At 39.4% G+C, this 23,077-nt stretch overlaps 3 protein-coding genes across 3 annotated transcripts in view; 2 read left to right on the forward strand and 1 right to left on the reverse strand.

The window, feature by feature from the left end:
* The window catches only part of fancm (FA complementation group M), a 50,395-nt gene extending 29,931 nt beyond the window's left edge, over positions 1-20,464 (reverse strand). Inside the window, exons 1-4 of the mRNA XM_028566670.1 lie at positions 19,286-20,464; positions 19,030-19,202; positions 18,033-18,110; positions 17,728-17,886 (exon numbers count right to left, since the gene is read on the reverse strand). Of these exons, the coding sequence (XP_028422471.1) occupies positions 17,728-17,886; positions 18,033-18,110; positions 19,030-19,202; positions 19,286-19,988 (1,113 nt within the window). The 5' untranslated portion in view covers positions 19,989-20,464. The remainder of the gene's footprint in view (positions 1-17,727; positions 17,887-18,032; positions 18,111-19,029; positions 19,203-19,285) is intronic.
* soul3 (heme-binding protein soul3) lies at positions 761-12,596 on the forward strand. Its single transcript, XM_028566674.1, has 5 exons — positions 761-1,322; positions 9,608-9,702; positions 11,278-11,419; positions 11,508-11,691; positions 11,878-12,596. The coding sequence occupies exons 1-5, from the start codon at positions 1,088-1,090 to the stop codon at positions 12,047-12,049; spliced, it is 828 nt and encodes a 275-aa protein (XP_028422475.1). The 5' UTR covers positions 761-1,087; the 3' UTR covers positions 12,050-12,596.
* Positions 20,271-22,931, forward strand: iqcc (IQ motif containing C). Its single transcript, XM_028566675.1, has 5 exons — positions 20,271-20,457; positions 20,853-20,996; positions 21,079-21,394; positions 21,976-22,097; positions 22,677-22,931. Exons 1-5 carry the CDS (start codon positions 20,389-20,391, stop codon positions 22,710-22,712), a joined length of 687 nt encoding a protein of 228 aa, XP_028422476.1. The 5' UTR covers positions 20,271-20,388; the 3' UTR covers positions 22,713-22,931.
* Positions 22,932-23,077: the final 146 nt, after the last annotated feature.

Below are 23,077 nucleotides of genomic sequence, written 5' to 3' on the forward strand. Positions count from 1 at the left end.
TTGAAAAATTACTTTTGTGGTCATAGATTTTCTCATATATATTGATGTAAAATTAAATTAAAAAAGGTTGATGTTTAAAGTGTAAAACTTCACACACACAAAAATCAACCATGGCTTGTTTAATGAATAACCAAAATGTTACTAAATTACAATGACAATTGAATCAACAGAAAATAAATAAGAGTTTAAAAAGTCAATAAAATAGTAGACGAGAAATACAACTTCTAAACTATTAGTCGGTTGATAGACTAGTTGATTAACAGAATACTATTTTACTAACTCATTAATAATGTAATTTATTAGTCAAGAAAAAATGCCAATCCAGCTTCTCAAATAAGAGAATGTATTGTTTTTATTCGTTTATAATTTTAAATAGAACAGGATATATTTTGTTTTTGGTTAAGACCAAAAAAATGCTATTTGAAGACATGTTTCATTATTTTCTGGTAGTCTAAATGATTAATTAATTAATCAAGAAAATATAATGATGAATTGATAATGAAAATAATCATTAGGGGCAGCTCTATGGGCTAGCACATAATAAATAGGCACCTGTGCTCGCATATCACAAGTAAATCAGGAAAAAATAACCACAAAATGCATTTGGAGACTACTGCTAAGATGCTGTTGAAGACCTATGCTTTTGTTATTGACATGTTGGCTCCTTTGAGATTACTGGATGAAATCAAGTCTCGGTTATTTATCATCTCGGGCAGCAGCGGGAGGAGGGGCTGTAGCAGCGTCACGTGGTCCGCTCTCGTCTCCTGTAAACATCGCATTCACCTCCGGCTACAGCGAGGGAGGCGACTGCTTGGTTTTTAGCGAATATAAAGTGCGCCCAGAGGAAGCGACTAGTTGAAGTCATAACATTGCTGATATGCATATGGCTAAATGTGTAAAGGAAGGCTTCGTAGTACCCGGTTTGTGAACCAGAAAGTAACGCCTGTCCTAATCTGGACGAGCAACACGCCGAGGTCCGAAGAAAAACGAAGCGTAAATTCACCGGCGGCGGCGATTCATAAGTGAGTTTCTCGTCAACCAGTTAAGGCTGTTCTTCCTCTGTAGGTACTAGTGTTAAAAACCAGAAATGGATCAAGGTGGCTGCCAAATGAGCGGCGGTGGTGGTGACAGCAGCGGGCCCGACCAACCCGGGGTGATCACACTGGAGGACCTCGAGTCTTTCTCGGAAGACCAACTGACAGACTCGGGCAACGGCAGCATCGAAGAAGAAGGAAAAGCCATGGAGGAAGATGAACACTCAGACCAACTGCTGCAATATTGGCAGAACGTAGCGAGGGGACACCAAGTGGAAGTTTCACAAGGTAAAAAAAATAAATAAACACGACGAGGAAAAAAATGAGACATACAACTCTAAGTCTTTGAGTTAAACAAAACACGTTTGTTTTAGTCTTCTTTGGGATATAAACGTGATGTTTACAGACTAGTGAAAACTAAAGACACGTTCCATTGACCCCCCCCAATGTAGCACAAGTAGACTTCATACATCAGAATTATTGTTTAACGTCAGGTAGTTTATAGATCTTGACATTTCTGGTCGCACTTAAAATGGACTTTCATTTTAAGGAGAAGAGAAGAGACAAGGGACTGTCTTGTGCTGGAGTTGTTGCAGGAGAAACAGTCAGCGGTTATAGATAGTTCTGGTTAGTTAAGTGCTTGCGTTTTGTTTTTTCAAAACTTTCTTGTGGCAGCACAAGGTGGTGCAGCCGTAACACACTGCCCCCATTCAAAATGAATGGGAAGACTTGCGTTTTCGCCAGACTGTCTAACGATTGCCTGAGTGTATGTGAATGCAGTCTACCAGCACGTACACTGACCTAGTTTCCAGTGAGGCACATAAGTTAACGATAGACAAACCAGTTCCACCAAGGACATTACAGTCCCTGTCCTTTGGGTAAACGTGTGTTACAACTATAGGACTGTATAGTTATTAAAAGAAAGTTAATCCATTACACGCAAGGCCAAACTTTGCAGCACACAGACAAATAAGTTAAACTTTTTGCAGGGAGACGACTGTAATTAAAATGGCAAATGAAAAGCTGTGTTTCCTCAAGTGTGATCATAGAATTGCTGCTGAGTCCCAGAAAGATGATAAATAGTTAAATATCACCATTATGTAAGTAGCTAATAGTCTGCAAAATCAGAAAACACAAACTGCTCCTGTGGTTTTTCCATAAATAGTTCCATAACTACCGCAACAAAAAAAAAGGTCAGATCTGTTGTGAATTGCATGAAAATTTTTAGGAACAATTGGGAAAGTCCACCTGTCACACAAAACATGCAGATCACAAGTACAGTGAGGTGTTCGGAATAAGCACTGAATATAAATTAGCATTTCTTAAGTCATGAAAATAGTGTTTGTAAGGCACAGCTTTCACTAAGATCCAGTCTACAGAAACAATGGCTTGTTGTGTTGTTATCAGGCATTAAATAGCAAATACCCGTTTCCTCTTGTGGGTTTAAGGATTCTATTAGGACAGTAAAATCTCACAGACATTATACAAATATAATAGTGGTATTATTGTGGGAGTATGGTATAATACTAAAGCAGTAATAGTATGGTTAATAGTATTGTATTACTAGAATTTGTTGGAAAATAATGGTAAAATAGAATAATATACATGTATGTGGTATAAAAAGTGCCCAATTGTCAAACAAAACAAAAACGTACTTTTTGCTGGGATATTGCCTCTCACGAAGTACATGGTTAGTAGTTTAGTTCACACCTATTTACTGGAGTATAGAATTCCTGTAATTCGGGATCTGTTTTACAGTTTATTTAATGATTTGGTTATTTCAACCTTGCCCAAAGTTAAAATAGGCAAAAAATGTTCAAACTGTTCAAAGCTGCATCCAATGAAGGGCTGCTCTTTGTTTTGCCGGGGAGTGCAAAGGATAATCTAACAAATAAAATATGCTGTGATAAACACTGGCCACTCACACTTTTCGTCATATTGTTAGAATGTTCTTTTACACCTTTGATTTGATTGACATTGTGTTGTTTATATAGATATTTTCTTTAAATATATATACATTACATCTGTACCTAGTAGTCAGACATGCAGCTAAAACTATGACAACAAAGCTGAAGAAGGTAAACTACTATAAACATCTATTTATGTGTACATTGAGAGCAAAGATAAACCAGAGTGAAATTGTTTGTAGGTATATGTGTATACATATAAAACTGATTATGATTTGAAACTATAGCCTGACACATTAGTAACTCAATGGGGTTACATGGATGTACAAAAAAACGTATACTCAACTGTATTGAGTTTAGTACTGTAGAACATAATTGGCCATACGACCTGGAACTTGTAAGGTAAAGCTGACTAAAAGACTGCAAGTTATCACCTTCCACATTGACAGGCTCTATTTACAATTGTATGTGTGTGTGTAATTGTATTTTTTTTGTTTACTTGTGCTATATTTAGCCTATGACTGCAGATTCACAGGCAAAATGGGGCTTGAGTTTTTTGTCATTTTTAATTGACTGGATTTGCTTTGAACTTTAGGTGAAAAGGTTGCCATGTTGAACACTACAACCGTCACACATTTGTATATCACAGTGTGTGAAATAACTGGCGATAAATAAACTGATATTAAAGTGTACTGAGTATTGCATTTCTGCTGCTTTCAGTATTGTACTAAAATACAACAAATTGCTTGTTGAATTTTAAACAAATGAAAGGAAATCCTTTCCAACATTCATTTTATGAACAAATTGAACAATGAATTTAATATGAAAGGCTTTCTTTCACAACACAAAAAAATCTCTGAGTGTCTTTGACGATATGTTTCAGCCTTTCGTGATGTGTTTATTGCGGCAGTTGATATCGTGATGATTTAAAAAATGGCTGGTGTCTGGGTTGAGCGTGCAGTTGAGCTGTCCCTCAGGCAGTTGTGTAGCAACACAAAGTGCAAACAAGTATGGTCTAAATTGGTCTTTACGGTCTAATTTTCTTATTTATTTTGTAGAGGTAACATAGCTTTTCGTCGAAAAATGTATTTCTTTTATTTTAAGTGTTTGTTGTGAAATCACATAAACAAAAAGGGGGAAATAATTTAATTCAGTCACTGATATTTCCATGGGCTCATCACCAAAGTCTATTACCATTCTAACATTTTCTCTGGAACATTGTTGAACATATATATGAATATACCTCAAACGTATCTGAATTAAAATCAGTTTTTCTTTGCCTTCAATTAATGACTGATTTTGTTGATTTGTAGCTTGAGGAGTCTAAACTTTAACAACTCAATTCACGCTTCACAGCAATAAAATGCTATTTTTACAGAAAGACTTTTGATATCTTACTTCCCTGTGTAGGTCACAAAACATTAAAGAGACCATCAAAGCCTTCTTTAATAGTTCAACTGGTGTATGGTAAATACTTATTAATCTAGGCTATTTGTCAACAAACTACTGTACGTGCCCACTTAAAATCCAGTAACACAGACTGGCGCATTCATTCTCCTCCCCCCGTTCTTAGACCACAGCACTAGTTGAGGACTTAGTACAAAATTTCGGACTCAGTGGGGATTAACTACCTTGCCTGTATTGGTACTGTACTGGACTGCTAAGTCTTGGATGGCAATACTGTTGCTAAGGACACCGGCTAAGGCCACACTAAACTCCTTTGCCCTGATAGGGATAAAGTAGGGTGGACAGGGGTGATGTGGGAGCTATGCTTTGCTACCGGTTTGGGGTTATTTAATTGACTATCATTAGCTTTAGCTACAAATTTAATTCCAACGTAGCTACCAACTAGTTGTTTTTACAGTAAAAAAATGCCACAACTATATGGTTTAGGTTTAGCAAATTTATTAACAGAGAAAAATGAGACATACAAGTCTTTGAGCTGAACAAAACACATTTGTTTTGTTCTTCTTTGGGATATAAACATGATGTGTACAGATAAGTAAAATTAACAACTATAGACACATGATGTTTGACTTCAGTTAGGGTGCTTTGGCTCAACTTCCTTAAGGATGTGTTCACATACACTCAGGCGGTCTGGCGTGTGAAGAGTCCTCAACTGCTAATGTTGCTTTTCTCCTGGTTTGTGTGGTGTACAGCTCCACCAGCTGTCTCTGTGGGTTCCATATAATTTTGCTGGAAGTGTTAAAGTTACAATCTCGAAGATCTTCGTTTCATTCTTTTTGGCGGCATCTATGGCGATAATTAGTAATTGCTTCAGAGTTGAAGAGCGAGTCTGTTGGATTAGCTCCACCTACCCTCTCTGGTGGACCAAACACTGCTGGCGGATGGAAAACACGTCACTAATTGTGCGCCGCTTGTGATTTTTTTTTTTTTTCCTCGAATGTTGACACAGACAGCCAGTTCATAATACTGCAAATATGTAAGAGTTTTCATCAGTGGGCCAATCACCATCTTTGAGAATATTACTTTAACTATCAGTGTTTCTTGCTTTTGCTCCTAGCCATAAATGTCCATACCAGCATATGAGTAGAAAATTATACTTTCCACTAGACTGCTAAACCATCCTCAGGACTTCTTTGCTCATGTAATTTCATTTCCTTAAAATAAATTATTTGACTCATGTAGTACACCTATTAGTACTGTACACAAGCTCTTTACAGACTGTATGCTTTTCATGCCTTCTCAGTCTAGCTCTTTGCTTGAAACAAAGACCATATTATTCGCAATGGATATTCATAATGGCTCAGTAAAAGGAGGTCAGATGAGCAGAAATCATCAACTGATGTGGAGTCAGGATGGGCTTCTAGCTTGTAAACAAGATGGAATTTATTGCTTTAAAGATTCAGGCCAAGAGCGCTCTCAAAATGGCCACTGCACTGTGTTTTCAACTTCCTAAGTGAAAAGTTATTGTATAAAACGATGACCTTGTCTTAGTCTCTCTTCATAAATATTGATGATAAGTGCCTTAGCACACCCAAAAAACTAAAAACAAATGAAACAGCATGTTCTTCTGCCAAATAAACCCTACTTAACATGACACGGAATAAATACACAGATCTTACGTTTCAACCTACTAAACTCAATCAACTGACATCTGATGTGAAACCACAATGGGCCTCAGTCTTGATACATTTTAATCATTTGTCACAATTTCCAACTATTGTGCATCACATTGCATTGTATTAACTTTACACAAAAGCTACAAATAGACACTCACCACTTACTATAGTGAACTGGACTCTAACCCTACTTATGGGTTTCTTGCAGTTCTGCTAACCCTTCCGTTCAAATTCTGAGCTAAATCCATGTGTAGTACTGCTGATAACATTTGAACACTTCCTGTATCCGTTTCTGACATACAGTGGGTACGGAAAGTATTCAGACCCCTTTACATTTTTCACTCCGTTTCATTGCAGCCATTTGCTAAAATCAAAAAAGTTCATTTTATTTCTCATTGATGTACACTCAGCACCCCATCTTGACAGAAAAAACAGAAAGTATTCAAACCCTTTGCTGTGACACTCATATTTAACTCACATGCTGTCCATTTCTTCTGATCCTCCTTGAGATGGTTCTACTCCTTCATTGGAGTCCAGCTGTGTTTAATTAAACTGATTGGACTTGATTAGGAAAGGCATACACCTGTCTATATAAGACTTTACACCTCACAGTGCATGTCAGAGCAAATGAGAATCATGAAGTCAAAGGAACTGCCCAAGGAGCTCAGAGACAGAATTGTGGCAAGGCACAGATCTGGCCATGGTTAAAAAAAAAAAAAAAAAAAAAAAGGTTAAAATAATTTCTGCAGCACTCAAGGTTCCTAAGAGCACAGTGGCCTCCATAATCCTTAAATGGAAGAAGTTTGGGACGACCAGAACTCTTCCTAGACCTGGCCGTCCAGCCAAACTGAGCAATCGTGGGAGAAGAGCCTTGGTGAGAGAGGTAAAGAAGAACCCAAAGATCACTGTGGCTGAGCTCCAAAGATGCAGTAGGGAGATGGGAGAAAGTTCCACAAAGTCACTGTCACAACTATCACTGCAGCCCTCCACCAGTCTGGACTTTATGGCAGAGTGACCCGACGGAAGCCTCTCCTCAGTGCAAGACACATGAAAGCCTGCATAGAGTTTGCCAAAAAACACATGAAGGACTCCCAGACTATGAGAAATAAGATTCTCTGGTCTGATGAGACCAAGATTGAACTTTTTGGCGTTAATTCTAAGCGGTATGTGTGGAGAAAACCAGGCACTGCTCATCACCTGCCCAATAAAATCCCAACAGTGAAACATGGTGGTGGCAGCATCATGCTATGGGGGTGTTTCAGCTGCAGGGACAGGACAACTGGTTGCAATTGAAGGAAAGATGAATGCGGCCAAGTACAGAGATATCCTGGAAGAAAACCTCATCTGGGCCGAAGGTTCACCTTCCAACAAGACAATGACCCTAAGCACACAGCTAAAATAACAAAGGAGTGGCTTCGGAACAACTCTGTGACCATTCTTGACTGGCCCAGCCAGAACCCTGACCTAAACCCAAATGGGCATCTCTGGAGAGACCTGAAAATGGCTGTCCACCAACGTTCACCATCCAAGCTGACAGAACTGCAAGGAAGAATGGCAGAGAATCCCCAAATCCAGGTGTGAAGAACTTGTTGCATCATTTCCAAGAAGACTCATGGCTGTACTAGCTCAAAAGGGTACTTCTACTCAATACTGAGCAAAGGGTCTGAATACTTATGACCATGTGATATTTCAGTTTTTCTTTTTTAATAAATTTGCAAAAATTTCTACATTTGTTTTTTTTCTGTCAAGATGGGGTGCTGAGTGATGGGGTGCTGAGTGTACATTAATGACAAATAAAATTAACTTTTTTGATTTTAGCAAATGGCTGCAATGCAACAAAGAGTGAAAACTGTAAAGGGGTCTGAATACTTTCCGTACCCACTGTAGGTTCAATGTAAAACAAATACATACATTTTGTATATTATACAGCTAATTTAATAAGAATATGCATTGCACACCCTGTTTGAAAAGTGGTGCCACTGTAAAGTATAATGGCATGTAAGGAAAAGTCTGAAGCCCATGGAAAGTGTAGTTGTTGAATGGGTTGCGGATGTTGCGGATTATGAACAGAATATCTCTAAATGATGTGGCATTTTTCAGTAAAAAATGATGAAAAATTAACATTGCAGACCAGAGGCTAGTAGTTTTCAGTAGCCAGACTGAAAGTGGGTCATGACTACAGCCCTGTATTGATTAGAAAGCTCAGGTACAAAAATAAAAAATAAGTGTGTTGACTGTTCTGCGTCAACACTGAGTGGCTCTACTAGGGCTGGGCGATATAGAGAAAATCAGATATCATGATATTCTTGATCAAATACCTCGATATAGATATTGCGGCGATATATTTTAGAGTTGACAGTTGGTGCTCTCGCAAAATATCTTCACACTTAGATTTTAGATAAATAATCATTAATAATAGAACAGCTAGAACAGTCAGGTAAGTTCAGAAAAGTACATCACTTTACTGTAATGCAGCCTTTAAAACCAGGAAAAGACACTGATGTCATATCACGATATCCAAAATCTAAGACGATATCTAGTCTCATATCACAATATCGATATAATATCGATATATCGCCCAGCCCTAGGCTCTACCCATGCTGAGCTACTCCTCCTAATCAGTGATTTACAGTGTAAGCTTGAGTCCATGACATCCTGCTAAATGAGTTTCGTACCACACACACACACACACACACACACACACACACACACACACACACACACACACACACACACACACACACACACACACACACACACACACACACACACACACACACACACACACACACACACACACACACACACACACACACACGTTAAAGGATTGATCACCTAAATACCGCAGGTCCCTCTGACCCAGTTGTCCTCCATGATATTAATTGACAAAATGTGATTGAACGGGGTTCACCTTGACTGACTTGTATTTGACAGCTCAACCAAAGAACATAATGGCATTATTTGATCCGACAACATGGGCATAATATAACCATAAAGGAGGCTGGGTTGTGTTAATGCTGTTAGGGTTTAATGTAATGACAACGCAGTGGATGAGTTGCGAACATGTGAGTAAGGTAGTGAACTCTATGATTGGATAAAAGTTGTCCCACACAGTTCCATAAGGGGTAAACTACATTGCCGATACATAAAATGCTCTTAAACTTCATGAAGGTTAAGGTAATCGGTGAAATATCATGCACGAGTATTTCAAAAACATTGGCTACTGGCTGTGTGAATACCAATCTATATCTCGCCTTGGGCAGCTTTAGTCAGTGTTCTTTCCATCAGCTCTAATAAACATGACTCTCTGTGACATCCTGGCAGAGTGCTCTACCCATCTGGCAGCCTTTTCTCACAAAAATTACCAATGCTGCCTGTCAGTAGATTACTGGAAGTGAGGATGTTTTATACAGATTAGACAGGAGACGGCAAGTGTAGATATGAAGTGAATGGAAAAAAGTTTGTATGGAAATATATGTACTGTTTGTATGTGGTTAGTAAGTGAAAAACGCTCTTGCTCTTATAAAACAATACTTTATTTTTGTACCACTGTTTAAAGTGTTGTTTGTTTGTCTGTTGACAGAAATGGCACAGCCCATTCAACAGCTAACCACCAACAACCAAGGACGTGGTAACAGAGAACACATCCCTTTCACTCTCCTCACACGCAAAGAGAAGGTATCTAGCTCATACTTACTACTATGACCATGACAAACAATGCATATACACTTTCAGCTTGTGTTACCCCGTCTTTTTATACATGTCCATGGTCTATATAAAAAGGGTAAGTATGGGTCAGCTATTTATTTTCAACAAGATGACCGTGTCACACAATACAATAAGCCATTTAAACTCCTTAGGGGGCCTATAAATAAAGAGGGCTAATTGGTTTAACTTGAGTTAATTAGTTCATTAAAACTTGGCTGGAGACTGGTTAAACAAAAGACAATCATGGCACCCTATTCTTGGAGAAGCCTTGTAAAAGGACAGCACGTTGACAGCCAGCAGACCTCAGTCAGTAGGTTATACACCTGATCTGCAGTGGTGACTGCGCTTAGACGGTGTCTGAATAAAATGATCAAATAAATATATACTTTTAGTATGAAAAAAAGTATTATTTTCCTCACTTATTCATCTGTGTGGAAATATTTAGAAAAGTTCTAAGATATGAATTGGAAGCAGTGACTGTAAAAATAAGATTTTGAAGTAATGCTTTAACTGAACATACTTTTCTGGATATTTAACAGTAGGTTAAAGCCAACAGAATATTTACAGTAGGGCTGCACGATTATGGCAGATTATTTTAATCAATCACGATTATTCATTGATTTTAGCGACAAAATATTTTTTTATTGCACTTTCACATTTAAATAAACACATCACTGCTTTCACTTCAATGTTGTGCTACATTCCTGCTAATGTACAAATCTGTGCATCAAAACAATTAGGGCTGGACCCAAATATTTGACTATTTGGATATTCATTCGTTGCCTAAGTATTGGGTTTTACCAAACCAAAATGACTCTTGAACAGTGAACAACCGTGCATAATGCCAGTTAGTCGTGCTGTTAGTTTAGGAAGCGCTTGATGTGATATGCAGCAGAGTTTGCTATGAGCGGAACACACATTTTATACGTCAATACCACAGTCTGATAATGTTCATTGAATTGTGGGAAGCCAAAATCGTGATTGCGATTAATATTGGATTAATTACGCAGCCATAATTTGTCTGTAAAACTCACTGATGTAGCCGATAAAAATCACAGAGACGCACCAGTAATAATTACACCACCTTGTAAAATGTATTCTGTCCAAATAGAGGTTTATACAAACATTGTTCCTTTGTTGTTTTATTCTATGTTACATTATTAATTCTTTCTTTGCCTATTTATATTCATGGTACCTTGCACATACGATTATGTATTTTTAAGGCATATTGTCTCTGCCTTCCCTGTTCTACCTGTAAAGCACTTTGGGTCAACTGTTGTTCGTTTAAATGTGCTATACAAATAAAATGACTTGACTTGACTTATAAATGTTAGGGGTTACTTACAAATCAATCTTGCAGACAGCAATTAGCTTTTCATTTGTCTAGAGTATTTTCTGGCATTCTCGATTCCAGTTTAATAGCAAATGTTACAGATCACAGTTTTATTAGAATACTTCATTTAATTTACCCACATTATTCATGATTGAGTACCTAAAGTTCTAACTCCATTTTCTCTTGTCTTTCATCATCTGTACTTTTTACAGTGTGGGGAGCTGCTGTATGAGAAACGTCACTACGAAAAGGGCCACTGGGCTTGTATAACAATGCGTGAGGACACTTATGAACAGAGCATCTGCTATGGTTTTATGAGGATAATGAGATACATCTGCCAGCAGAACACCTTGGGTAAGTCCACAAGCAAGGAACCATCTAACACATACAATCAGGTTCTGTCCCAGCCTTGTCTTCATTTTTATTTATTTTTTATCTCTAGGTGACTACCTCGGCATGACGCTGCCCATCATCACAGTGGTGCGCACAAATGAGAACCATTCTGTGGTCTCCCATGACGTCACTGTGGCCTATTACCTTCCCATTGATTATCAGGCCCAGCCCCCACAACCTCAAGACGATGAGATCACCATAGAGATGTGGCCCGCCACTACTGTATACACAAGGTCAGTAGAGAATAAAATAAAAATTACACTTGTATTATTGCTGAATTAATTCCCTCTTTTTGTAAGCAATGGCAGCTAACATTGATTAATGAATAGTTCTAAAATGAATGCTGCTTGGCCTTTTTTCTGCTTGGAACATGGACATTTGATTCCTCATACTCATGCACCACTCCCTCCTTCTTCCAGGCCATTTACTGGTCCCACCAATGAAGTGACCATCATTAATCAGATTAATGCCATGGCTGAGCAGATGGACTCTCCTGGTGCGTATGTCAATGACTCGTTCATTGTGGCCGGTTACACCAACCCTGCTCACATCAACCGTCAGAATGAGATCTGGTTCCTAGAGCGACGCTGAGGCACGAGAAGATACAGCATATTAAGCAAATCATCTGTGACCCTTGAGTCGCATAAGACTCCCTTAACACTGCTGCAGCTCAGCTACAGCCTCAATCTTTAGTCAACACACCTCTACCTGAGAAATGAAAAAAACCTCAGCCTTTACTCTACCCTTCAATCATGTTCATTGAGATAGATCCTCATTTTCACCCATAAAAACTGAATCAAACCACTGCCATACTCTCATGGACACAACCTGTATGTTAAGGTGAAGCATAGCATTTAACTCCTGCTCTTACACTGAAGTGAAAAAAAAAAATCTTCACTCAGCACTGTGCCCTCTAGTTAAAAGTTTAAATAATTTTAACTCTTAGTGCTCTATAAACACAGTGAACATTGTTTGCTGTCGGAAACATGCAACAGCCTGTCTTATCACAGCAGAAGAGGGTTTTTAGTGGACATGCATAGCATGCTCCATTTCTGTCACGTCTTTTCATGTGGTATAAAAAGGTCAATACACACCATACACACAAACAATAGATTGTCATTCTCTAGTTTTCCGAGGTCATTTTAACTTCCATCCAATCTCTGTATGACCAAAGTGAGAGCTGTGTCCGGGTTCTCGGTAGTAAGTCGGACTCGTTTCAGGTGAGGGTTGGCCTCCGCCAGGGCTGCGCTTTGTCACCAATCCTGTTTGTAATATTTATGGACAGGATATCGATTGGGGAGGGGTTGCAGTTTGGTGGGCTGGGGATCTCATCGCTGCTCTTTGCAGATGATGTGGTCCTGATGGCATCATCGGCCTACCTTCAGCACTCACTGGACGGTTCGCAACCGAGTGTCAAGCGGTTGGGATGAGGATCAGCACCTCTAAATCGGAGGCCATGGTTCTCAGCAGGAAACCGATGGAATGCCTTCTCCAGGTAGGGAATGAGTCCTTACCCCAAGTGAAGGAGTTCAAGTACCTTGGGGTTTTGTTCGCGAGTGAGGGACAATGGAGCGGGAGATTGGTAACGGGTGCGGTATTGCATTCAATCTATCGCACCGTTGGACGAAAAGAGAGCTGAGCCAGAAGGCAAAGCTCTCGATCTACCGGTCAGTTTTCGTTCCTACCCTCACCTATGGTCATGAAGGCTGGGTCATGACCGAAAGAGCGAGATCCAGGGTACAAGCGGCGAAATGGGTTTCCTCAGGAGGGTGGCTGGCGTCTCCCTTAGAGATAGGGGGTGAGAAGCTCAGTCATCCGTGAGGAGCTCGGAGTAGAGCCGCTGCTCCTTTGCGCCGAAGGAGCCAGTTGAGGTGGTTCGGGCATCTGGTAAGGATGCCCCTGGGCGCCTCCCTAGGGAGGTGTTCCAGGCACGCCCAGCTGGGAAGGCCTCGGGAAGACCCAGGACTAGGTGGAGGGATTATATCTCCAACCTGGCCTGGGAACCTCGGGATCCCCAGTCGGAGCTGGTTAATGTTGCTCGGGAAAGGGAAGTTTGGGGTCCCCTGCTGGAGCTGCTCCCCCCGCGACCCGACACCGGATAAGCGGACGAAGATGGATGGATTTTAACTTGATTGAGCCACCATTTATTTATCTCTGGACTACGTGATTTAATTCAGGTTACAATGTGAAGCCGGTCCCACTGCATAAACGGTTACATTGTTCCATCAGTGAGTGCAACATTTACCAGATAATTAACAATAAATGAGCCAGATATTACAGTAGCTGGACCACTAACATAACCCAATCGTAGGGTACGTTCAGCCGTTGGTATGGTGGTTTGGGAAGGGGATCTGCAACATGCAACACAACCCGATAGACATCTAGACCAGAAGTGGTGGCTTTAACCATAAATAAGCTCAACACAACAGGTGACACTAACTTAGAAAATAAACACACATTAATATAACATGTTAATGTGTGTTTGTGTGTGAATGTACAGCTACAGAGTAAAAGCAAATGACACACTTATACAAACCAAACCCTAAAAAAAAAAAAAAAAAAAAAACCTCACTGATTTTACAGCTGAATGACAATCATAATGTAGGTATATATTATATACATCCTTTTCTCTTAAGAAAATGATGCAAGTCGATGCATTCCTCATTACAAATCTATTCACACATAGGAATAGTTACTTATGTACCTCTTTCTCATGCTCTTTCTTCTTGCTACTCGGTTAGTGAATATGCATTCCCTGCTGAATTGCAAACACCACTGCTGCTGAGTAAAAACAACGCTACCAAGAAAAGAGAGCGCAGAGAATTTCTCTACTGTGATTGTACTCTATGCTGAATTCTATTCTATTTTAACTGTTTTTAATGTTCTATCACCAATCTAAGGAGAGTAAAAGAAGTATCTTAGATTATCTTCACTATATTTTTAATTAAAACAAAAAACAAAGTGATACACATCAAACCAGCTCCACCTTGAGTTCACAGTAATGTAGGAATGTTTCTGGTTTGAAAAATGTATAGTTACTGCTTGGGTGCGAGTGAAATAAAACTGGAAGTGAACTAGCCAAATCATCACTGTGTGATATACTAGGACCTGGGCATCCTATGAAATGCTTAGGCGGTCAATTATGAGGCCTATTAAATGTGTGTAAATTCAGCTCAAAGTTGGTTTCATTTTACTTAATAAAAATGTAAAACAAAGAATTTAACCGCTAAAAATTTAGTATTGGGTTGGGAAGGTTGCCCAGTCTTAAAGTCAAGCAGTTTGGCTGACATCAAGACATCTAAATCCAAAGAATTTCTTTTGCATTAAATGATTGTAAAGTTGATATGATACTCTATCACAACTGTAGTGTAAAGTAAACCCTTGCAAAGCCATGACACACGTGGATTGGTTTTCCCCTTTAAGAGCCTGGTTATATGGAAACATCAAGCGTGAGGATTTTTTTTTCCCTTTCTTTTTGCTTATTGTTTTAGTGTTTTGCAAAAGTGTGCTGTAATGTAAAAATGTGCAACAGCAAGAGCTACTGTGGATTTCTTTGTTCAATTAAATGTGCTTGTCTCCTGTATTTTGAAATGTACAGGGCTTATTTGAGTTTTATTTGGCTTATATGCATAATACATACACATTTTACATAATTCTGGGAGTATTACTGCAGAAATGAGGAGCTCATGATTACACTCTGAAGTTTGAGTATTCATTATCATCCCTCGCCAAATGCAATATGAATTATTGGGAAAGAGCAAAAATAAAATCTTTTCATAGTCTATTAAATACATCCTTCCAGTGTTGATATGTGAAATGTACATGTTTTACTAATGTATAATAATAATAATAAAAAATAAAATTAAAAAAAGAATTCAGCTTCATATACATACGTACCCAACAAGTACTGTATACTTACTACAGCATTTCTCTTAAGGGTTAGGGCTGGGCAATATATCGATATTATATCGATATCGTGATACGAGGCTAGATATCGTCTTAGATTTTGGATATTGTGATATGACATAAGTACTTTTGTACTGAACTTACCAGACTGTTCTAGCTGTTCTATTATTTGCCTTTTCCCCACTTAGACATTATGTCCACATTACTGAAGATTATTTATCTAAAATCTAAGTGTGAAGATATTTTGTTAGAGTACCAATTGTCAAGAATATCAATATCAAGGTATCTGATTTTCTCACTACCGCCCAGCCCTATTAAGGGTATTTCTTCCTTTTTATGGGCTCCAATATGGCAAACAAAAGGGGTCACACCCTGCTTTGTTCATACATATAACATAACCCCTTTTTACAAGAAGAACTGGTGCTCAGTTACTGGAGCATAGTAACACGAGGATCCAACACACACAATAGTATATCAGAGTGCAGCCTATTGGACAAAACAATACACTGCATTGTCTGATGGGAATAGACATGCGATATGAAAAAAACAGAACTTGCACATTTGTTTAAGTAAATTAAAACAACTTACTTTCGATTTATGTGAAATGCCACTAGAACATAAGCCCTAAATTACACCATCATTGTCCATTACAACATAACAGTGTGAAACTTTATGATGGATATATATATATCTCAGGTCTGGCTTGGACACGGTGGCCCAGATGTTCACTGACATTAAACGTGTTATCTATAAAACCTCCATCCGTGCTCAATCACAATCACAATGCTGAGACACAAGATAACAGCAGGCTACTTTAATGGTGATAAGGACAAATACTGCTACTGGTCTCTCTAATCTCTGTGATAAAAGGGGCCACAAACTAAAGGAAAAACCCATGACTTAGCCCCAAAAACCTGTCTGCATGACTGGTTCATTTTTCTGATTTGCTCAACAATCATTAAATTCTGCCTGAATGACTGTAGTGATGCTCATTTTACACCTGAGTGCAGTGTTGCCTCTATGTTTTGTCCTGTCTGGTCAAATTACGGCAGAGCAGTGGGAAATGGAGGTTAACGAGCAGGTTGCAGACGCCATCCGGTTAATATGAAGACAAGGTGAAAAATGAAAGTCAACCCAATTAAAGAACAAGCAAGGAGTGTTCTATTATTACAAACAATCTAAAAATAATCAAAAGGGAGGGATGAAAAGACACAAAAAGACCCAACAGAGCTAATGTACAACAGTTCTAAACTCTCAAATGCAGGTGTCACATTCCAGCTGTCCAGCCAGTTGAGACAGATGAGGTGTAGTTTACACAACAGTACACACAGACAGTAAACCGACCCCATGACAGGGAGAGCGAGCCTGTAGGGTCCATAATAATAATGAAACATTTAGTCCACCACCAGCACTGAAAGCCAGACCATCGAGTGTGACAGGATGTTGCTTTCAAGACAAATCAATTAATTTAATATTAACAGACCCAGTACAAACCACACAGCCAGAGGGAATGTGATGCTGAGAAAAAGTTTCACAGCGGAAGGTTTTCTACAACAGAAGCAAGCAAACAGTGACCACAAGGTGGCAGCAAAGCACCAAAAACAAGATGTCACATGCTCTACAAACCTAAAACAAACATGACCAATGTGGGCATATAAAACTAACTTTTGTCTAAGTTTGAATCAATTTTTTCCACTGGTATGCAGGTGAATTTATTATGAATATCAATCAGACAATGAAAATATCACAGACAATAAAGATTGACTTATTAATTAATATAGTAGTTGAGTAGTGAAAGAAATGTTGCTGGTATTGTATAAAAAAAAGTGACCTTCTTTATATCCCCTAAACTCTGATTGTTATGTCAGATGTTTATTTGTAGCAAACTAATGTTACAGCTCAGCCGAGGAGGACGCCATTAATCTTTACATCTCGCCGGTCACGAGCTTCTCCTCCACGAGTATGCTTTTTTTCTGTGCGGTGATACTGTAGGTTGGTGTAGTTTGGTAGACAGAAAAGAGTGCCTACATGAAATTGCTCAAAACCAGGTCTATGGATTATCTTGAGTAAACGGGTAATGATTTGTATTGATATGAAAGGAGACATTGCTGTTGAGTTTTTCAAATGTATTTTTGTTGGCGCTTTGAGCACCACAAGTGCAATCTAGTTATATTGTATTCGAGAGAAGGCAGACATCTTTACGGCCAAATATCTTCAACACTGAGCAACTCACACCAACACAATCTAGATTGTTAAATAGCAATAGAGATAAGAGGAAACATGTATTTTTGATTTTGGAGGGGAAGTGTCACTTTAAAGATAAGAAGGAATTTTGCTAAATATGCTAAATTGCTTGTGCCTACCTGTAGGTAGCGCACCTGGTGAGCAGAAAGGGCCTCTCCCAGAGGAACTACCACTTTCTCCACACTGCGCTGGTGGGAATGGGCCTGGATGTCTGGGCTCTCTTCTGAACGCAGCTCAATGTGGGAAATGAGCAAATTAGAGATCACTGACTGCACCGACTGCAGGGATAGAGTAACAGAGGAAAGATGGAATTGGATTTTAGATTAGTTAAATGGAGCATTTTTATTATTAGGTCACATGAGGCTGTTGAAGAAAAAAAAAAAAAAAAAAAGATTTATAGACACAGATAATATATTGTCCCTACCTTTGTATCTGCCCCTGGAGTTGCACTAAGGGCAAGGATGCGGAATTGCAGAGTCTGGCTGCAGAGCTGTCTGATCACCTGAGTAACAGGGAGAAGAGCAAGAACAAGACATTGTTAGAACTTTATTGCCATAGTTCAAATATTGTACTAACTGAAAGATTAGAATGTTAGAATGCAAACCTAAAGAGGCACCCCCAGCTAGGAAATAGAAGTCAAAAGAATAGTTAAAGGCCTCAATCACCGTTAGTGGTGAAAGTAACTAAGTAAACTTTTACTAAGTACTTTTATTCAAGTACTGTACGATGAACAAATTTGAGTCTTTCCATTTTATGCTACTTTATAGATTAAACTACCCAGCAGTACATACAGTAAATAAATGAGCTCCACCTTTATCAGCTGCAACATCAAAGTTTGTAATTAAACTATTTCAAAGTATTTTGAAATTGACCATTGTGCATATAAGTAATTTTACTTTTGGTACTTTAAGTGCATTTTGAGGCGAATACTTTTGTACTTCTACTTACTTAGGATTTTGAATGAAGGACTTTTACTTGTAACAGAGTATTTCTACACTGTGGTATTACTACTTAATCATATAAACATTGCCATGAGCAGCCCTGCTCATTGATTTGCAATATTGCCCACGAATGTCTAGTAGTACAACCAGATTTTATGTGGATAGCTACCTTGGTATACAGTATTTTGTCACCCAATCACACTAGGGAATAAACTAATAAAAGTGAATAAAGTTTTATATTGCTGTCAAGACACAAAGCCTCCATTATCTGCATAAGACTTCTTTACAACCCCATTTCAAGAGTGAGTATTACTTTGTGAGGAGATATTTTTGGTGGATTATCAATTTAAAATCACTTTATTGGAGGTTCACAAGCAGAATTGAACTTGGCAAGTAAAACATAACCTGAAAATATAGTCAGCAGTGACATGTAACTGAATTGAACGACAAGCTGTAATCATGAGTGACAGGTTTGTTTACCTGACTGTAGGCATGGTTGCCCTGCGCCTTGTGGGCTTCATCGATCACCACACACTTGACCTGCTGGGCAGGACAGGTTTCTCTGGACAGATCGTTCACCATGACCTGAGGGGTGAGGAAGAAGACGCGCTTGGTCCTCCACACCACCTGTCTATGCTTTGCTGCTGTTGTGCCTGCGGATAAGGAGACGGACTCTTGTTAATAAAGGCTAAAAGAAGAAAGATGGGTGTCATGGTTTTTATGTCATGATTGTTACCTGTCAGCTCAGCCATGTGTGCCTGTGGGATCCCCATCACTTTATAACAGGCCTCAATCTGCTGTGCCACCAGAGGTTTGGTGGGAGCCATAAACACAATCTTCCCCGATGGATACCAGCGGTAGAAGTTGTACATAACCACAGAGGCTATAAAGGTCTTTCCCAGACCAGTGGGAAGACACACTAGTGTGTTCTGAAACAGAGCAGCTTCTGATATCTTCAGCTGGTACTCCCGGATGGGATAGTTGGTGGGGTAAATCCATACCTGAGCTGAGGAGCTGTCAAGGCCAGGGAAGTCTGGGTATGTTTGCCCACCTGACGGGATGGGAGAGAGGCCAGTGCTCTCTGTTCCTACAGGGTTGTCATACTGAAAATAGTTAGCATTGCCAAGGTGTAGGCTCTTTTCAGCTTCATAAACAGCGACCACCATCAGATCATCGTCGTCATCTTGATCTTCATACTCAGGTTTAGGGTCCTCTGTCCTCACCGGGTTCACTGTTGTGTGTGTGGACCCCTGACCTATTTGAGCCCATAGGCGATTTTGAGGAGGGTGTGTTGTAGTTACCTGCGCAGTGTTGCTTGGGGTTGTTCTGCGCCGTCCAGCGGCTTTCTTGTCATCTTTGTTTGATTGAACAACTTTGTTTGGAGGGACGGATGCACCCCAAGTCTGGAACAACGTCCTCTGATTTGAACCACTAATCATTTTCGTTAGTTGTGGCGGAAAACTTTGAGAAAAAGTGCCATGTGACGAGCAGCAACATTGCAAACTGAATACCGGGTATACAACACAAGGTCACTTCCGCCCACGTTTTACCAAAATATAACAACACATAGCTACATAACGATGGTTTTACTCCAATCACATCGGTAGTTTAAATACAGTTTCAATTGTAAAGCAAACAACATTGTCCTGTATTGTATTTACGGCAGTATATTAAACTAAGAGCTAAACCGGAACACCGGCCGTTAGTAACATTAAACAAGGAGGCTTTTATTCTTTTAGTGTGACACCGGAACAAAATCAAAAGTTTGAGTTCATCTCCCGCTCTCCGATGTTACGTTTATATGTCTATGGATGTTACCGGTTTTATATAGATCCATGAATGTTACGCTATCCCGTCACCATAGCAATGGATAGAAGCAAATGGGAGAAGACACTCACCTGTTTTCAGGTAATGAGGTTAGCTATCTAATTGGTATACGTGCAGTTTAGTGTCCCAAATTATTTTTTATTTTACTTATTTGAGATAGGTTAGGGTTAGAGTTAGGGTGGCACCGGTGGTTTAGCAGGTTCATAATTAATTAAGGACATTGTATGGGGAATTTGGGACACTAAACTGCACATATACCTATCTAATTAGCCTACTTTTAAGCTGTAAAACACAAAGTTGCGTCTTTATAGCTGCAGTAATTCAAGCCAGTTGCTTTTTTTTGCTAGTTCGGGCTGTTTAGCTGATTTGCTAACTCTGTGATACATAGCTATTTTTTTTATCATTTACGTAACTAAAGTTAGCCAGCTAGCTAGTTGTTGAGGGCTACCAGCTACCGTTTACTGTGTCCTCGGTAGGCATCTGCACGTGGATACTTGGTGAGAAACGAAGTCCGTTGTGCGCGAGAAGACTTTGAAGAAATCGTGAAAGAGATAGATGGAGGCTTGGCCCATGTAGAGTGGAGGGAGACGGTCATCCCCATTCCCCACTTCTCATACACTGTAAGTAACTGAAAATGTTGTGAGAGTGTGAGTTAATTAGTTTATCGGTGCTTTTCTCATGCCTTTGCCCATGCATCTTCAGGACGGCCCATTTCTACGAGCCAGCAGCGTGTCAAATCCAGGACTAGATGTCAGTGCCAATCCCCCGAGACCATCATCAGCATCCTTATCAGAGGAGAGAGGAGGTCACCGGGTCCTGCTGGAGAAGATAGAAGCAGAGAGAGATGATTCACAATCCAAAGGACATACCTCTGTTTCTAATGACTATTTCCACAGCAGCAATGTTATAGGGGATGAAGAGGAACAGAAAGAGAGCACTGTGGGGGAGAAAGATGGAGACTCCACCACCGTCTGGAGCAGCTTGGAGCTGGACATGAACTATGTTCACTCTCACAAAGGTGAGAGTGAACATAGTCCCAATTCATTGTTATTGAAATGAGATCACTTATATTGTGTGTGTCTCCATACTGTATATCATTTTCATTTATAACAGAGGTACAATGTTGCATCTTATTTGTGGCTTTAACTAACAATTATTCAGTCATTTAAGCCTATGAAATACATAAAAAATAGCACTAATCTTGTTGTGTAAGCATTGCAAACAATATCCATTTTAAAAAGACAATTAGTTGAGCATGGAGTTTAGGCCTTTGTTTTCTTAAAATAGATCCACAGATAGAAAACTGCCATTGGGTTGACATTATTACTAGTTTTAACCTACTTCAGTTGTTTTATTTAACTTCAAGACAATTGTCTAAATGGGAGCAAAGCTTTGTGTACAAGTTCATCTACCTCACCACATTTTGACTTTTAAAAAAGCAAAAAGAGAAGATGAAACAAAACAGAAAATCAGTATTTACCTACAGGATTTATGCAAATTTGACTTTTGTGTAAAACACATGTGTGGGTTGCAAACAGATGTGTGACCTATAGATTAGATGCCTTATCAGTCATTTTGAATTTGCCATCCCTCCTTCAGGTCCCCGGCAGTACTGCTTGGCTCAGGAGGTGCCCTGTACCCCAGAGGCCTTACGTCTCCATAGAAACACCCTGACCATGGAGCTGGTCTGGCTCCAACAGGCCATTGGCAGCAGGAAAAAGGTAAGACGGAGCTAGGGGGAAATGTGGTGTTTCCCTGCATTTATTCTGCAATGGCAGTCTCCTGCTGTAAACAAAAAAAAAAAGCCTCTGCTGCAAGACAGAATTTATTTTGTGACCTCCAAAATAAGGCAGTACATAGTACAAGAAGCATCAGTTCTAGAAAAAAAAAAAAACCCTACTTTGTAAGAACCTGTACCTGAATGATAACCACAGTGTATTTGCAGTATCAGTAGCTGTCCAGAAGGCTGTGAAGCAGCACGGATACTGTAGCTGCAGTATCTACATGTTTTTTTCCCTCTACAATCATGGCCTGTGTATTGGGGGCATACATCAGTAATACTTTTTTAGCATATTTAGCTGCCTTCAACCTTTTGTACCAATTGAATCCCTTAATTTATCTTTTAACTAGTTAACTTACATCCTGCATCACTGCTAGCACCCTGCAGCTCCAGAGGATATAAAAGGTGCTAAGATGTGGAGTAATGTGCACAAAGAACCCTTATTGTAAACCCAGCTCACCCAATGTATAACTTGGCAGTAAATTAACTTTTAATGAGTTTATTTTCCTTCTTTCTGCAGTACTTGTCACTGAAGGATAGTCTGAGCGTATCCTGACAGCAGAAGTAATCTGAACTGGACTTGATGATGTATGACTGAAGGCCTGTTTGCTATCAATGAACTAAACTCATTAAAGTGGCATTTTTTTAAAGTTATTTCTGTACATACACTGTGACACTGTAAATAAATGGCTTTCCTTGGTATTCATCACATGTTTGACAAATCCTGTACATTGTGTATGTTATTTGCTAATGTAATAAATTGGATATACTTCTTTCTGCTGTTGTTGCCACTGCAGTGGTTTTGCTGATATTGGTCCCATACATTGTGAGAGGGACAGGTAGTTGCTGTTGTATAAGAAGACTGTTCATTCAGGGGAATTCAGAGGAGGATTCTTGGCTCTAAACAAGTTTGTTGTGACT

The sequence above is a fragment of the Perca flavescens genome, chromosome 20, assembly GCF_004354835.1.
Source record: "Perca flavescens isolate YP-PL-M2 chromosome 20, PFLA_1.0, whole genome shotgun sequence".
NCBI classification, from domain to species: Eukaryota; Metazoa; Chordata; class Actinopteri; order Perciformes; family Percidae; genus Perca; species Perca flavescens.